Raw genomic sequence first — 18319 nt, forward strand, 5'->3', positions numbered from 1 at the left:
AATGATCAAGGAATAAAGCATGCGTTAGCAATCTTTATTTCTATTAAAAAAAAAAATTGCACGTACCTGTTTTATCGGCTCTCCTCTCACCTTGTCGAGAACCACATCGCTTATGGGAGGCAGCCCCTCCGGCTTTTGGATACAGACAGGCATGAACTGGAAATCCAGTAAGAACTCCCGGTCGTACTGCTTCTTCCCCTCGGGGTCCAGGGGCTTCCACTGCTCTATAAGGAGACAAGGTGCCTGAGATTCATAGGTAACCAAAAAACCTCCGTTCTCTGAGATGCATTTTGGGTAAATTCAAAGGGAAGAGATTGCTACAGCTGCTTGGGAAATTTTAATTTAACTTTATTTTAATTTTGAAGGCAGCAAGGAGAGGAATACACATCACATTAAAGGAACAGAAGCGATGGGGAACATATAGCCAACTCCAGCAGCAGCCACAGACTGAACTAACCGCTAATTCCAGTTTTAACCCACGTTATCTGATTTTAATTCTGACTCTCGCTCTCGGGTGCAATATGACAAAACAGGGACAATTCCCGGTTTCTGGGTGAAAATGCAAAAGTTAAAGTGGCTGGTTTTGTGTAACATGGAGCAATAAATGCAGAGCTGAGGAGAGAGGAGCACCGCACAGAACAAAAAGATCATTTGAAAACGCGAAAACACTGAGTCTTTAACAGCCCACGCTGGAGACAACGGTGGGAACCAAAAGAAAATGCACAACCATAGGCCACACTCTTAGAATTACAACTTTTCAACCATTTTTTCAGAGGGTTTTTTTGGGCAGAACTGCGGTGCAGAGGACCTCGCCCGATGCAAATCAAAATATAAACCTACAGCCATTGCAGCGCAAGGAAAATCAGTGTCTGGTAGCCTAGAGACAGGATTTTCTTTGCTGGCCACACAGTTTGTTTGAAGTTAGAGAAGAAAAACCTGGACTTGCTCAGCAGCCAGGGTGACTAGACAGGCCCTAAGCGGGCGGCACGTTTTTATCTGGAGGAAAACATCTGTACAAGATGCTGCCTTTGTATTTCACAGATGCCAAACAGCATTACTTTGCATTTATCCAGCCGATCAGGTTCACTGTTAAGGTTTTCTATGATTTATTTTTAGCAGTTTTTGGTCTCTGGGTTCTCACCATCCTCATCCCTGCAGAGGCCGTCAACAGAAACTTATTTCAAGTGATGAGTTTTAATCACTGGGAATGAAAATACACAAAATTACAATTTTTAGCAGTTTAACTTTGTGCAGTTTTGTTTCTACAGAGCTTCGAGATGAAGGACTGCAGAAAATGGTTTGGCTGGCTATCCCAGCCAGAATTTCCAGCCAGCTGCCTATCCGCCGTGCCACACCACCCTCCATTTATCATGGAAAAGCACCGACAGCAACAAGAAACAGTTTATATGTACAGTTTCCTTCTCCTGGAAAGTTAAAACAAGCTGTTTTAATGTGAAAAGCAGCTGGCTAGTGTCACAAGCAGGGTTTTGGGTCCCCAGCAAGGGGAGAGACTGGGATATAACACACAATTCCTCCTATGGTCAACCAGAAGGCAAAAATCCCCCTTTTTAGAAAGAGCAAAGCTGAAATCGAGGATTATTGCACCAAGCGGCCGGGTCTGCTTTGCGGCAGACAAGTCTGGTGCGCGTTGCTTTCCCCAGGCTCGACCCAAGCCCTCCAGCTGAAGCGAAAGGACGGCTGGACCCAAACTAGGATCGTGCTGTGTCGAGTGTTTTGGAGAGACAGCTGACGAATTACGGATTAACTTCAAGAAGTGCCTAACTAATGAACCGGTAAGCCAGCATAAGTGTGTGATAAACTATCAAGAAGCCTCTACGTTTTCTCCTAACGATCCGATATTACCAAATTAATAAAAGAAAAACAACTTGGGTCTTTGTCAGAACAAAGCACTGAAATAACAACCACAGTGTATGCACTTAATGGTGATGCTCCTTCCCGATGCCTTGTCCTTCCTTATTCTGTTTCGTACTCTTGAATTTCTGAGCTCTTAAGAAAGCGACTAATTTATTTTAAGGGAGCTTCACCTGAATAAGAAATGGCTTAAAGATTGGTAGCAACCAAGAAGTCAGTCAGTCTCCAGGTCTCTCATCATGAGGTGAGTTAATAGACGTTCAGGTCGACAAATTAAATATCTTAATAAATACCAAAAAGACCCGTAGGTAGACTATATCCAGTGCTAAACAGCAATGAAAGGGCCATATCCTGGGAGCCCAAACTTGAATTATTTTATCAGAAGAACTGCTCACAGTTCAAGAGCAGAGCCTGGATTGAAAATCACCTACTGTTTCTTTTCCTTACTCTTCTAGGAATCTGAAGATCTACACAACTGTTTAGCCAGGAAATTGTATCTATATGAACACATGCACTCACATTTAGGACCCAATCACAACTCTCAAGTCGCTTATTTAAGAGCTATGTCTGCTTAGATGGAATTTCTTGGATCGTTCTCAGCTGTCAATCACACGGGAACCAATTTGCTGCCATTTCCACTCTGTGGCAGCCAACATCCACACGTGCAATAAATTCCAGGAATCGGGGATTTTCTCTTCTCTTCATTACCACCACCAAGAGAAAAAAAACATTTTCCTCTCATGCTCCCCCAGAAGGTCTCGCTGAGCCTCTTGGTGAGTGGATCCCAGCAGAGCTGGACACCGTGGAAGGCTGTACCCCCTTCCAGCCCCACCGGAACATCCTTCCTTCCACGGGGAGGATGCACGGGGCGTTAGGAGCCCTTAAAGGAGGGAGACACAAACCCAAGCGAGCACATGCAGGAGTCTGAAACAGGATTTACCTGGTTTATACTGGTACACTGGCCCTTCACTGGAGCTCTCTGTGAAGCCTGAGTTTGCATCGGTGCCTTCCCCCTCTGAAACGCTCTCGGCGCCATTCCGGACAGGTTCTGCCTCCTGCTCTCCATTTTCTTCCACAGGTTTTGCTTTTTTAAGCTCAGAGGGGTCCCTCTCCAGTTGAAACCCATGGCTCATTTTCTCCTGTTCAGATTCAAGTACTTTATCACCTGAAAGTTCCTCTTCTACTTTAGGCTGAAGCACAGATGGAAACACAGAGGTTACGTTAAAAACACCCTGCCAAAATTCAAAGCATGCAAAACGGCTTTTCATTTATTCATACAGCATTTTTGCATGTAACAGGAATACATATGCATCTTAAACAGCAACACGGAGATCTGGAACAACACACAGAACAACCGCATGATATATTGCTTCGTTACCAGAGATAACTCACCGATAATTAACAGTGCAACTGGACAGACTGAGCGCTGCCCGTGAAATCCCCAGGAGCTACTGGGATGGGATGGAAGGAACTATTAAGCCCTACACACGACAGCCACGAGCAGTCCCAGCCGGGAAAGACAACCTCGCTTCTCCCCTCTCCCACAGCTCTCCGACTACTTTAAAAGGGACATGGTGCTCATTTGGGGGGATCCTTCCTTTAAATGTACTTTTCCTGCTGCTAATTGCAGCAGATCCCAATAAAGGAGGTAAGGTGACATACAGCCACAACTTCAGCATCTCACTTTCAGGAAAACACACAAATAATATCCCTGGCTGCTGACTGCAGAGCTCTCCAAGGACACAGCCTTAGTCTGGATTCAGACAGGGAAGGCGTCAGGAACGTGCTTCTCCTGGGAGAAACCCCACCACGTCTAAGCATTAAAGGAAAGACTTAAACCGAGGATGCTCCGGAAGAGGCTCTCCATCCTCCCGCCTCCCTACCTGAGGGCACCGCACCCTAAAATGCTTTTTACAGATTTTATCAAGGGAATACTCTGGAAAATTAGCACTGGTGAAAACGCCAAGTGGTCCAGGAGACCAGACTCCAATAAATGACAAAGAAAGCGTACGGAGTATAAACTTGCTCGTGCAGCCCAGCAACATCCTTTGCTCGCTGGCTTAAAAACGAGCATAGGGATTCTTTTCATTTCCTTGGATTACCCAAACCTTAGCTTTTCCGTTGCGCACAGAGCAGCTGCCGCAGCGTGCTACCTTGCACGTGAGCATTTTAAACATCTATTCCTCCATAAACAGCGGGGAGAGCAGTTCTATACCATTCATAACATGTCAACAGGGCTTATCTGCTGCTTCGGTGGAGAAACCGCAAACATTTCCTTCTACGAAGGATAAAGAACTGTCCACTAGACTCAAGATTTACTCTGCAATGACGTGCTTTTAGAGCGGAAAGGTTCAACGATGTTTGTGGTGAGGGAAAGTTGCGGAGGAAACGGCAGATGAATAATAACTGAAGAAAAATTTGGAGTGAAGCAGCAATGCTTCTCTGCGTCACATCTGGCCGACAGAGGTTTTTCTGTATGCACAGAGCAGTTGGGATTTTTACATTTTTACTCTCTTAACCCCTCTGTGATCCATTCTAACCCCAATTTTACCCAGGATATTAAACAAAGAGGTCCCTCCTGCAATATCCCTACCGGAACGGCAGCAAAGGAGATCTTCGTTACTCATCTAATTGCTGTCAAGGTGGTTTTGCCTGAAGACTTCAATGTTTTCCTTTCCCAGGTGGTCATCAGGGGGAACTAACCTTCGGCCGTGCCATCACAGTGACATCACTGTGCAGCAGAACCACCCACCAAATGTCACCACAGTGGCCTGGGACTCACACAGGGCAGCGCTAAGGGATTCAAACCCACTTTTATCTCACACATCACTGGAAGGACAGCAGTTACACGCTCCTGACTGTTGGGAGTCATTAAATTAGGCAAGAAGGAAGCAAACTGAAGAGCTTCAACAGGGAACAGACTAAAATGCTGGGGAATACCACAATTCTCCCCCAAAAAAGGCTGCCCCGGATCCTTGCGAGACAACGAGGAAACGACACATCTCAAATACAGTGTAAAGAGAGCAACAGCATCATTAAATTTGGATAAAGCCAGACTGTGGTTCCCTCTTACCTCTGTTTCTGCCTCTGTCACCTCCTCAGTGGCTTGGGTCCGGTCTTTTGGTTTCTTCCACGTCTTTGGTGCAGTTACAGCTGTTTGGGCTGAAATATAAGCATACATCTATTACTACACTAAATTATACGGAGCGAATTTGGCTGTGGGTGATGCCTTTCCCTCTCGCACGCTGGCTTTACGTACAGGAAAATGAAGCCGTGGCAGCCTCGCGGAGGATTCAGTTTGATATAACCCCGTTTTGTTTCCATGCGGTAATAACAAAATCGTTAGTGTGAGACATTAAGACACAGTAATTGTTTTACAAGTTGCTCATTCAAGCTCAAAATGATACTTGTGATAGCAAGGAGTTTATTACCAACAGGTTAAGGATCATGCAGGGCAAAAAACCCCCTTCAGAAATGGAATTTTTTTTGAAAGATCAAGTATTGGCGAGGAGCGAAGGTTGTTCTCAACATCTTTTGCTCAAGAAATACTATAAGAATTAGCCATCATCTGGACTGTAACCATGAACAGGCCAAAAATTCCAGTATCTCATCCAAAAGGACAACGCCTTCAATCTTGCTCTCCTGAGCTGGGTTTATATTTCCATTTAAAAGCAGGTTAACAACCCCACCATCCATTAATTTCCCTGGCCAACCGATTCACAGAAAACACCATTTATATTTCTAACATCACCAGTGACTTCCTCTACTCGCTTTTTTCCCCCTCAAAGTGTAAAAGAAACCACACATTATATTAAGAGGACACAAAACCATTAAGCCAATACGCTCGTAATTTCTTGCAAGTGCTACCAGCTTAAATTCCGACACAAGGCACATCTGCATATTTAACACCGAGCATAAACAGAATTGATTTTGTGATTGAAGTTTACTGCAAACAGGAGCCATCGTTGCTGATAAAAGTTTTTATCTTCATACTAAATGCTCCAAAAGCAAAGGTTAATATAAGAAAATAAAAAAAAATTCTAATTCAAATATTCAAACATCATCTGGTCATTCACAGTTCCCTCCACCAAGGAAATCTGCTAAGATTTAGTGGTTTTCAAAAGTCAACCCACTGTTTTACGGCTGGACATCGAGCTCCACTGCCATGACACGATGACACCTTGTTTGGTGCTGCCACTTCCACATTTTGGGGGGATTTCTTCAAGGAGAGGGTCACGTCCACACAGTAATGACCTAAACACTGCCACAGCCAAGTAATTTCATCAATTAACCCCAAAGTTTTTTCATCTGACAGAATTTCACTCTGCTCATGCTCAAACTATGCTACGGAAACCTCCACGGTGTAAAATAACGTTTTATTTTTAAACACACAGAAATAAACTCCGGGTCATGGATTTGGGATTGGCAAAGGTTTGAGGCACCTCCTTCCTCAGGACGTGAGCATTATTGCTTCTCGATAATGCATTTTTTTTTCACCTTTTTTTGGCAAAAGAAAGCTCTATAAAGGATGCGGTCCTGCCGAGCCTCCCGAACGAGTCTCGCGGCTTTTGCCTTGTTTTATTTGTGCTTTGGGCGTTCCCTGCATCAGGACGCTTGGCCGGACGCTTGCCTTTAATCCCAAGACACGGCAGCAGCCTTCGCTCAGCCCCGTAGTTTTGCAGTTCTAACACCCAACCGTATTTCGGAGCTGACGGGGTACGCCGGCAAGATCTCCAGAGACTTCGCTCAATTTTTCCCCTCTTAAAATAGCAGACATCAGATTTTTTTTTTTCTTTTTCTGTTGAGTTCTCATTTCTGCTACAGGAACTGACTCAATAGGAGAATTTATGCTAATGTATGCTTAGAAAATTAAAGCGAGTTTAGGTGCCAACCCTCCCAAACCCAAAACCCACCCAGGCCAAGAGCGCTGGTGCCATCCAAAAACTGAGTTTCAGCTCTCCACGAGCCATAGGGAAACCGAAACGTAACGTGTCCAGTTTGGCTCTTATCTCCGGATCCTTCTGGTCTTTTGATTTTCCTGTTCCCCCCGAAATGATGCATTTTGCGTACACACCAATAATCAAATTCGTTCTCAAATGCAGATTCATTTTTGCCTGCGTTCACACATTTCCAGAGCTTGTTTTCAGCCCACTTTAATGTGTTAGGTGGTAATTTCTGTCCACTGGAGAAGGGACACGAGCAGAGCCAGCGCACTGCTGAGCTCTTGGCTTATTGCTGCTTACAAAAATAAAGATAACAGGAGTGAAAATACTGATCTGCATTAGAGGCCACATCCCATGTTTGTGTTCTTGCTAAATATGGCTTACTTTATTACTTCTGCTCTTTTAATTCTTTCTACATTTTTAAGCTATTCCCCTTTTCTTTTACAATCTGAATTATAAGACAAGCACAATTCCATTGCAAAGCTCAACCCAATTAAATCCTTCTTTCCCGACTATCCTGGGCATCGTTACTGGCGATAACGTCACTGCTCAGCAGATCCATTTCTCCAGCTACATCACGTTCTTCCACGGAACATCTTTCTGCAGGAGACACCCACCCCAGCAAGTCCACAACCAAGCGAGACAGAGAAGGCAATCTCCTCTCTGATGTGGGTGCCAACTGCTAAGCATAAATTAATACCAGCTCTTCTGTTTTCATTTTTTAGCCAACGCACCATTAAAAAACCAAAGCGAAGACTCACCATTGCCTTACAGCTCATGGGAAAGAAAATATATTCCAGTGGGCTATGCCAGCAAATCAAGAAAAAGGCGATACCTGATTTATGTTTCCGGCTCTCTGGCTTTGGGTGCCGGAGATATTTCTCCAAGATTATTTCCAATTACTGCCCCAAGTTGCTCGTTACAGCCTCCACAGCTAAGAAACCCAGGGACTCGCAGTCGGTTGGGCTACTTCGTATTGAAATACGTCTCATAAATCAGCTCTGCAAGAAACAGCCCTTTGAATTCAAAGCGCATTAAGCTCTCTTGGCTTCCTACGTTCCTCGGAGTCCTGCCTGGGACAGACAGCAACCTCTTATTTTCCTCTTTGCTTCTTGTAATAACCATGATAGAAAGATTACATCAAAGGCAGGAATTCAGAGCATGTCCTAAAGGCTTCAAGTCTTCTTCAGAAATTCCACTCCACCAAGAAAAATCTTTCCTGGTTTGTTCCTTGAGAAGCACTCGTCCCTCACTGCAGCTGGCAAAGCTACTAGAGAAAAACCAGAATTTAATAACAAAAGCAACTGCGTGTCGGTGATGACTTTTAACCAGAGCGATGTTTTTAGTAAGGATCGCAGGCTGAGAATCGAGTTCCTCTCTTGATAATATCTGTATTTTTTTTCTTGTAATGAAGATGAGTAGGAATTAATTATTTTAAAAGCTGCGTGCTCTTGCCCTTTGCAGATAACAGCTCTGCCCATCCTGAAAACCTCAAGATAATCGTTCCTGAGCAGGCAGGAATGGGATCTGCTGCCTCCACGCTGGCAACAGGGTGAACGCGTCTCCTCTAACCCCGCGTTTTGGTGAAGGCTCAGAATAGAAACAGTCAGCAGCAAGAAACAACACACCCAGGTAAAACACCCTCCTGGCAGGGTAAATTAAAAAAAAAAAAAAAAAAAAAGAAAAAAAAGAAAAAGCAGTTCTCAGTGGTTTAATGCTCCAAAATCCACCAAATCTTCCCCGTTTCGCAGGGGATTATAAGCAGGACCAATAAAGCTGATAAGCAGGCTATGGCTGAACCAGCTCCTATCAGATATTGAGACTGAACCCCAACAATTACTATTTTCATTATGCAGGCTGATACAACTTAAGGCATTGAGAGTAGATAGAATGCAGCATAAAGTAAAAAGGAAAAGCAAGTATACTCCAATTTCTGCAAAATAAGAAGAATACACCAGAGGTGCTGCTGTAGACATCCTCTGCCCTTGGAAATCCCGTGGAAACCTACTAGAGCAAAAAAGAACAAGTTAGGGTTCCCCTGGATCCCAAAAGGGTCAGCTCTGCTCAACTCCAGTCTGTTCCTGCGAACACTGAAAAATTCACTTTCTTGGGCTGTAAAAAAAAACCAAACAATGAACTGCTGGATAATAAAGATGTTTGAAAGCCTCCACAGCCCAAACACATCTGTTTTTCTATACAGAGGTGGTATATTCTGCAACAGTACGGCCGAGCCACATCAGGGAGGAGGTGGATTAACGTCTCCTGCAGAAACCTCAGATTTTTAGGCTGGCCAGGTTATAACTATGAAAAGGACGCTCGGGAGTAAGCGCTGCAGCGATGAGATTATTCTTAGAGGTCTTGGGTCTGAGTAGTGTCCCGGTCAAATCAGATCAGCTACTGTTAAGGGAATAAAGTGCTGTGACTTGTGGCCAAACTGCTCTGTAAGAAGTACACACCTCTGCTGAAAACCCCAAAGAAAATCTTGTTAAAAGTCACAGAGCTCACGCTTACCACCACGTGGTTGAGACGTTTCCCTTATCCCAATTTCTATCCTATCTCCAGAGATCATTAAAAAAAACCTTGGCCTTTAGTCCAAGAAAAAAAAGAAAGAAAAAAAAAAGAATAATACAGCCCTTCCTCCTTGCTCCTGAAGTTCAGCATCTGCAGTTCCCAGCGTATGGCAGAGACACGTAATTCCTCGTTCAGCCCAGACGGACGCCTGAATTAGCAGTCACCTTCAGATGACGTTATTTACATCTCTCTTCCCCTCTCCCAGGAAGAATTGGAAAATTATTGCTCAGAAAAAACAGAGGTTGGCAGAGAAATGCAATACATTTATACTGCATTAAAGAAGGAGTAAAGTACAAAAAACTCACTTGGAGAGTATTTTGCTTTATTTTGCTTTCCTTGAAGTACTGAGCTTTTAATAGTAATCAGAGTTTCAAGTGATCTTTTACGTGACTTGAGAAATATTTGTTTCTCTGTTGCCAAAGCCAAAGTATTGGCTAATGTGTGCTGTCTAGCCTAATGACATTAGAGCATTAAAATTAATCTTCTGCATAATTAAAAGCCCAAAACGCTGTACGTCATTTTTTTTTTAATTTCAACTACAGGACATTACAAAGCTAGCAATAATATTGCAAGCTGGAACCTGGCTGCGTACAGCCTTACTTACAGAGTCCCATTTCTCTACTTTGTAAGGAAATTAATTTGTGTTATGAAGTAGCTCAGATTGGAAGAACAACAAGTGCCAGAGCAGTGAAATGACCCGAGTAAAATAAAAATAGAAAAAGATTAACAGGAAAAAACCCACAACCCTGTGGCTGGTAGAGTGAAGGGATCGTTCTGATCTTCTCTAGATATTGGATTTTATTTAAGATCCAGCATATTGACCTAGCGTAGCATTACACAAATATGGAACAAGGCCAATCTCAGCTTTTCATTTCATTTAACCCATCGCAGAGCGTAACCCTGGATGCTACCGATGCCGTTACACATCTACCGCTCGCTTAGGAAAGAATAAACTAAGAAACCCACCTTATTTTAAATGGTACTTTAAAAAAACCCCAACAAAACCAAACCACAATCTACTCCTTCCCTTTTGTTTCTTGTCCAAACTTCATCAAATTCAAAGGGTATTTAAATGAACCACCTCAACAACTGCGAAAGGACTGCAAAACAGTGTGAAAGATGGGACACATTTAAATGCTTTAACACTGCTAGGCACGCATAATAGCCACCATTATACTCCCTCTGGCCGCTAAATACAAGTAATTGATTGATTGAACTTCTTTTCCACAGTTTCATTTCCAGGAAGTCCTGAAAAAAAAGCAGTTTTCTATAGAAAATACAGGAAATAAAAAGACGGCAGTCTGTATGAATCTGTTAAACGCTAAATCAGCGATGTGATGGGACACAAACCAAAGGCAGACATCAATACTCGGAGAAATAGCCTGGATTTTAAAAGGCAGCTACAGAAATTTCAATATTTAGTAAGTTGTAACAAGTCCTTACGCCTCCCGAACTAAAGCACCTTGTTTTCTGAAAATTTCAAGACCAGCGAAAAGAGAAGAGCCAAGCCGAGCGAGAAGGGGGGAATTTCGCTTACGTGTTACTTTTGCAGAGGAAAACCAGATGCCTCGTTAATTAAGGCTGGGCAGATTGAGGTGGGTGACACTCGGCGCTTCAGTAGTTTGGAAGAGTTTTAATGGTCCGTTTCATTTACCCACATCTGGTAACAGCATGACACTTTTTTTTATAGTTGGAAAAAAAAAACCCCAACACCCCACCCCACTGTTTTTTCCAGAAACCGCTGGCTCAGAAGGTTCGCCCAGGGGGCTTCAAGGTCAGAACGTTAATCTGGTTTAGAGGCAGGCTGATAAATCCAGAGCAACACGTTCTCAAACCAAGCAGTCGTCCCAGAGAGAACAAGAGCAGCATCCTTTGAATTCCCCCGTTACCCTGTATCACCTGGAAAGCAGAACGCTGGCAGATAGCATGAACCCAGCCAGCCCTGGGACGCACATCTGAGTCGGCTACCTTGTTTATGAACAACTATGAGGTGGGGGTTTTTTCGTCCCTGCAAACAACAACGGCCACGCAACACAACCAGATTTATTTTTTTGGCAGATAGAAACGGAAACATCCGATAGAACCCCAAAGACCCCTTTTTCCTTCATCCTCCGGTTTTCCGCACGCAACCACGGTGCCCAACGCTTACCTGGGACAGGGCTCTTGCTCAAGTTTAAACTCTGAGCCTCCGTGCTCTCCTCCAGTTGCCCATCTGCTTCCGTCTCTTCCTTCTTTTCAGTATCTTTTACCTCTTCGTTAAGAATAGTTCTCGCGCTCTCCTCTCCTTCTAAATCTCCCTGAACAACAGAGAGGGTACTAAGAGACGGAAGAGGAGGTGGAGAGGGAGTTGTAGTGGGAACAGCAGCAGCAGCAGCAACGGAAATTGGAGGAGAAGGAGGTGGCGGGGTGGGAGGTGGGGTGGGAGGAGGAGAGGGAGCAGCGTGAAGAGCACTGGAAGATGGCACGCTTTCCACTTCTGCTGGAGGTGCTTCTGGTGTCTCCAACTCAACAGTCAACGGCGCAACTTCCGCCTGGGCTACATCTACGATGCTCTCTGCGGCAGTTACTTTTTCACTAACTCCGTTCATTTCATTAATTAGATTAGTACTAGCAGTCACTGGAATATCACTAGATGCTACACTACTAGGCTCCTTGCACAACTCGGCATCAGCCTCTTCCGCTGGTGAAGGGTCCGATGTCTCCGTGCAGGGCGCGGCGTTAGATATAGGCGTTGCCTCCTCTTTTGGGGAAGCCAGTTCACATTTCTCCTCCGAGTCAGCCGCGAACGTGGATTTACTAGAAACGGCGACAACAGCAGCAGCAGAAACAACTGCGACGGGAGCAGCCGGGGTTGGTGATGGAGCAAGAGGAAGTTCTGGTGGGGTTTCCACTGAGGTGGCCTCGGTCGTTTGGCCAGCTTGATCTTTTTTCTCCCCAGTAGGTTCTGGTCTGAGGACTGGAGAGGGTGGTTTTAATACTGGCTCTGGTTTTGGCTTCTCTTCTGGGGGGGGGGAAAAAAAAAAAAAAAAAAAGGCAATGTTATAAACAGCAAATCAACTCCATTTTCCTTCACTGTGGCTCCTTCCCTGGGTTCCCCTTGCCTGTACCCTACCCGCTACTCAAGAAGCTCCGAGAAAGACACCAGAGGCACCTGAAGCTAAACCTTGACATCTAAAGGAAAAGTCCAGACAACCTGCAGCTGGCAAATCTGAAAATGTAACCCCTGCTTCTGTTTTTCTGCACGTAGGCTTTGCGGCAAACGGCAGTCCTTTACAGAAAAGGCGCATAAGTATGTTATAAAATGTGGATTTTTTGCAGAAACTGCTGCTGAAAATAGAATTTTTCTTGACAGAAATTACAGAAGACAAAAATATGCTTTAGCTAGATCCTGCCTCAAAGGAGCCTGGGGCTGAACCTGCAGGTGCTCTTTGCCTCCATTCCTCCTCTCTGTAAAACAGGAAAACTCCTCCATGACTGATGACGAGCCATCCATTTACATCTGCCACGTGTCGTGCCATTACTAACGCGCAACATGCATCTAGTTTATTTTTCCACTTGTTATTTCTTAACTCCATCACCTATCAGACCAAAGGATACAATCCCCCCCCCCCTTTTTTTTTTCCGCTCTGAATTTCAACAAAGACAACTTTTCCCAAAAAAAGCAAACCCCCCAAAAAAAGGGATTGAGGCGCAGCCGCCACCAAAGAACACCATCGTTCCCTCTTGATGCTTGTGGGCAAAGGGTATCGAGCCGGCTGGGAAAAGCACATCGAAATATGCACATGTATCAAATGAAACCCCAAAATATTGTGTGCGGAGAAGTCTCCGTACTTATCTTGTGATTAGCAACAGACTTTGCCATGCCTCCCCTGCCACCACCACCACACAGCTCCCCAAGGTCTGCTGCAACTCCATTTACCACACTTACTCCCACTTCTTTTGAACAGAAGATGAGCCAAGATCCTAAAAGACCCTCTCCCACCTCCGATTTGAAGACAAGACGTAGACTGCAAGATCCTGCTGAGGGATATGCCTCTGCAAGACGGATGAGACAGGTATCACTCAACGGTCCAGTTCCTAATCACGGTTACGAGGTCAGCTTTATCCATCCGCAAGGAGGGAGCTCTGCTCTGCTCGGTCAACGCAAAATGCCCCCAGGATTTCTGAGCACTAATGGAACAGGGAAATCCTTCGGGACGCTGCCACCACAGCAAATAACAATTCTGGAAAATCCAGAGGCACAAACCGCCCTGTTCAGACTAGGAAATCAAAGGCTAGAACCACCCCAAATCATCAAAATGCAGGTTTTGGTCTTTCCCAGCTCTGCTGGCTTTCCATTCGGGGCTTATGCAACAGACAGGCTGAAGGGAAAGGGTTCTGGAAGGAGAACCCATCCGAAACTGCTGGGGGTCTCGAGTCCCATCTTTAAGAATAGCTGGAGCAATGGAGAGCTTTGCTTCCAGCTGTCGACAGCCCCAGCAGCTTTACGGTGAGGACCGCAGCCAAAGCAGTAGTTTATCAACTTAATGAGGCACGTAGGGAGACAGCTTTGGATGAGGATGACAAACGAGGAAAAAAAAAGATAGGAGAAAGTATCCCAACAGCTGATTTTGATTCTGAAGGCTCCATGGAAGAAAAAAAGGACCTGGGAACTCGTTTAGAAAAGAAAATGCATCACCTCCGATTTCTGGAACATCCTTTGCAGACAACTCATGGAGCATTCTTGACATTTACAGCTCGCTATAAACAACTGCCTGGATATTCTCTCCCTTTAGTCAAACGAGAGTGTTCAAAAGAAAAAAAAAAAAAAGGCATTTGAAGCATCTAGAAAAACATAAAAACATTCCAAGAGGTAAACACCACAGCAAAAATATATAACTGCATATTAAAACCAGTGGTTTGAACACACTCTCTTCAAACACCACCTTACTTGGCCAATAAATAGCCACCGATACAGGCTGCGTGCGCAAAATTCAAGGAGAAAAGTAATTTGAGGAGGGAGGATTTCAGAAGAAGGATGAGCAGATTTGACTAATGAGAATTATTAACTTGACCGACCATCACGGAGAACAAATCTCAAAGTCCTGGCAAAGGAACATTCATCCCCGCCAACTCTTACAGAAAGGGTCACGTGAAACAACATACAGTTGGGAAGGGAAAACAAAACCTGACACAATTCATCCCAATTGAATCAGATCCCTTTTCCTAAATTCATTACATTATATTTAGAAAGTATTTACTGGAAGCGCTAGGCTGTTCAGGAGGAAAGCTTGCTCCGTCAATAGATGTTTTTTTTAAATCTCCAGATAAATACCAATCTTACAAAAACCACTCTCCATTAGAAAGTCTTTTACAAACTCAGCAGGACAGACGCTATCTCCTCCACGCAAAGACATTAAAGCAAGAGAGGGAGCTGGCTCGCTGGGTGGTCGTGGTGGAAAAGATTGCCCGGAGCGGTTGGACGGGGAAGATTTTACTGGATACGGGAATTGGTTTCTGCTTCATGGTGTTTATCTGAAAATAATCGCTGGGCTTACTGCCATTTTTCCATCTTTTGTCCCAATGCAAACGTTCGCCAGGCAGTACCGACCCTGGTTTCGCAGGCGGTTTTTGGAGCACACGTTACTGAGTCATGGTGTCAGCGGAGGGGCTGAAAAGTTTTCCAAACTGTCAGGATCTGACATGAATCTATTTTTCCACAAACAGTGTTATAAGTTCTCAGTGCCTGATACGTTGCAGGATTCGGAAAAAGGTTTGAAAAAAATAATAAAAATACTCCAAACATCCCACTGAACCTGGCAAGCGGAGGAAGCACGGACAGCTCTGATTTCATGCACAATTATACCCCATTACAACTTCTGCACCAGCCTGGCCCGCGGCCAGGTTCCTGCACGCTCTGCCATCGGTTTGACCTGAATTCTCCAGCCATACCCTCGCCTACGCGCACCAAGGGCACCTATAGGAACGACAGCTAACTGCTTGCCCCCAAATAACGCTACTTTTCAAGGTATTACAGCAGCAATTCCTGCGTTGCTCCAAATCATTTTCAATTTTGAAGCCTGAAGCGCCAGAAGCTGCTTTAAGAGCAGCAAATGCCAAACACTTGTCTTCTAAAGAAAAAAAACCAAGGATATGAAACACAACGCCATCCCAAATTCAGCCTCGCTAACGACTTCAATGCAAAAATAACAGGGACTGCGGATACTCGCAGGGAGAAATAACAGAGGCCGGGTCTGCCGGCACAGCACGCGTGCTCCGTTCCCGATCCCCAACCCAGCGACCGGGCCAAGTGCTGCGCGCAGCTATAAATAACTGCAAAATGATCGCTGAATATCACAAAATTAGAACGATAGCTTTATACCAAATTTCAACTGATGCAAACGAGTGCAACAGGGGAAGGGCACAAGGGAGAATCTGACCCACGGGATGAACACGACGGAGGGGTCTTAAAGGAAGCAATAATACTGGTTTTAATAAACGCTTGCTTAAGCAAGCCATGCAATCCTCTCTAGGACTGGTTTTATTTTTGAGCAAGAAAAAACCGACATCAGGCACAAAGTGAAAAATTATTTTGATACCTTGGCGTGTACTTCTGGAAAGATGTGCTCCCCCACGTCACTAGCTTGGTTTAAATAAATAATTTTAATGGTGTCTAAAAACTTCCTTCACCTTTAACTCGCTCTGTCCTGTGACGGACACCACTGCCGCTCTCCCCCAGCCCGAGGCCACAGTCGAACGCTAATGGTGTTATTTCAGGGCTCGCTCTTTCTCTACAATGCTTACATCAATGTGCTTGTTAGCAATTTTTGGACTGGAACAAATGTTTGAATCTTTCTGGGATGGAACGGAGATAAAGACAGGAAAGCTCATCAGTGTTAAATCCCAGTTCAAGCCCTGATTTATACCTAAACCAGCACAGTCAGACCTGTGTAACTAACTGAATAAAGACCACTTACTTCCAGTTTACTTACAGTTGCCTACAAAGGGATTAAGTTAAAGGCAGAGAGAGAAGGGGAGGAAGACTCGCTCGCACAGCAGCGAGCCCGTGAGCTGTGTTTGGCCAGCAGTCACGGACGATTTGATGTACGTTAGACCTACCCACACCTTTTTCAGGTGACAGAGACATCTACACAAAGCCATAGTCCCACTTCAAGCGGGAGATAGGACCAGATAATCTCCAAAAAGTCCCTTTTCAACCATTTCTAGACATCGCACCAGTCTAGAGATGTATCCGTGGAACAGTTTTCACAGAGGGAAACCCCTGAAGTCTATGCTATGGCTGTAAAAGAGCTACATTTTCAGTGAATTTCAGAATCTGATATGAATTAGATTCAGGGATACTTCCCTTTACTCTTAAACAGTGATCATGCTGCTATTTGGATCTGTGACCTCTGAAGCATCAGAGGCAGCTTCTTTTCCTCTTTTCTAGAGCTGTGCTTCTCTGGGGCTTAGTTCTTCTTTAGCAAATACTCTGAAAAAAACCATCTCAGCAGGCTGAAAGTCGACAGGATGCACTCGGGAGTGAAAGATCCCGCTTCTCGACTTTCACGTACACGTCACACTAAGCAGAAACCAAAAACGCTGCAATGCAGTGAATAACCGGGAAGCAAACGGCGGTGTCAACTCTGTATTCCAACACCAAGTCCGTTAACACGACGGCAGTATACACATCGTTAACTACAGCTTTTTAATGGCTTTTAGGTGGCTATGGAATTTCAGTGTGGGAAGAGACTTGGCACACTCCATCCTCCCTCCCGGGACACCCTTTCTTTAAACACTTTAAAAAAAAAAAAAAAAAATCTCCCTTCAAATGTATATTCTCAGATATGAGAAGGAAATGTAATCACCTTAAGAAACTTTTTCCATCTGTGCCATTTTTACTGAAGTCAGCAATATTTATTATGAGACACTTTGCACGCTAATGGTTTGGTTTTTTTTTCCTAATTAAAATCTCCGTGCCCTGTAGGACAGGATAGGTGAGCAGCTCTGGAGGAGCCGTACGATGCCCTGGTTCCATGCCATCGCTACGGCTAATTGTCCAAATGATATAAAGCCTCTCTGGCTAAGAGCATTTTACTGACAACGCGCCTGTTTCTCAAGGATGGTGAGAGAAGGTTCACACTTCTAGGTGCTCTGAACCAATGATTAGGACATCTAAGCTTGAATATAATAATTTTTAAGCAGTTTCACGTTGGCAAATTTCAATTAATTCCCTTAGCAACACATTGTTAGAATGTTCCACTGGAGGAAAAGAAGTCCCTCCCCTCCTATTTCTGCTAACTGCTTGTCTCCACGCCAAAAATATTCAAATTAAAAGAAGAAAGGAGGGGAAAAAAAAGAGAGGAAAAAAAAAAGACTGAAAATAATCAGGAAGGAAATATCCATCAACAAACCTTGCTTCGGGTTGCTAGTCGCAGTGACAGGGGTGCTGGCGGCGAGATGGGTGCTCTCCACAGTCCCATAGACCGCAGGGCTGTGCTCGGGGACCTGGCTGGAGGGCTGCTGGGATTTGAAGTACAAAAAAGGGTGATAATGAGCGTGCGAACGTAAAAACTAGCAACATGGAGCACAAGCAAAACAAGTGGGGAGAGGGGAGTGGGGTGGGATAGAAAAGAAAAACAAAAGGCAGGGAAAATAAAGTGAGAAAAGATACACAGACCGATTGAATAAAGTCAAAAAGTACATGGGAAAGGGAGGGAGGAGAAGGCAGCAGGGAAAGGGGAAAGAGAGACGATTACTGTTACCAACAGCAAGAAAGAGACAGCACAGCACAGTTATTAACACATTCATCCTCCGAACGCTCCCTCCAAGAGCAGTGGGAACGCTCCTCCGTGTAGTCCCCCAAAAGTCGGATATACTCCAGGACCTCTGGCCCTCTCTGCAAGTTCAGTTTGTTTTCTGGCCTCGACTCCTTTCACAACTGCTCAGTTATT

At 44.6% G+C, this 18319-nt stretch overlaps 1 protein-coding gene across 16 annotated transcripts in view; it reads right to left on the reverse strand.

Annotated features, from left to right (window-relative positions):
- The window catches only part of EIF4G3 (eukaryotic translation initiation factor 4 gamma 3), a 140894-nt gene that overhangs the window by 32250 nt on the left and 90325 nt on the right, over positions 1-18319 (reverse strand). For 11 of the 16 annotated variants that reach the window (XM_075773372.1, XM_075773373.1, XM_075773362.1 and 8 more), the window contains 5 exons: positions 17780-17888; positions 11536-12387; positions 4946-5034; positions 2813-3062; positions 67-224 (listed from right to left, as the gene is read on the reverse strand). In XM_075773372.1, coding sequence (XP_075629487.1) covers positions 67-224; positions 2813-3062; positions 4946-5034; positions 11536-12387; positions 17780-17888 — 1458 coding nt within the window. The remainder of the gene's footprint in view (positions 1-66; positions 225-2812; positions 3063-4945; positions 5035-11535; positions 12388-17779; positions 17889-18319) is intronic. The other 5 variants (XM_075773376.1, XM_075773368.1, XM_075773367.1 and 2 more) reach the window with 1 other exon arrangement.

This window comes from Balearica regulorum, chromosome 21, assembly GCF_011004875.1.
Source record: "Balearica regulorum gibbericeps isolate bBalReg1 chromosome 21, bBalReg1.pri, whole genome shotgun sequence".
In the NCBI taxonomy this organism is placed as follows: Eukaryota; Metazoa; Chordata; class Aves; order Gruiformes; family Gruidae; genus Balearica; species Balearica regulorum.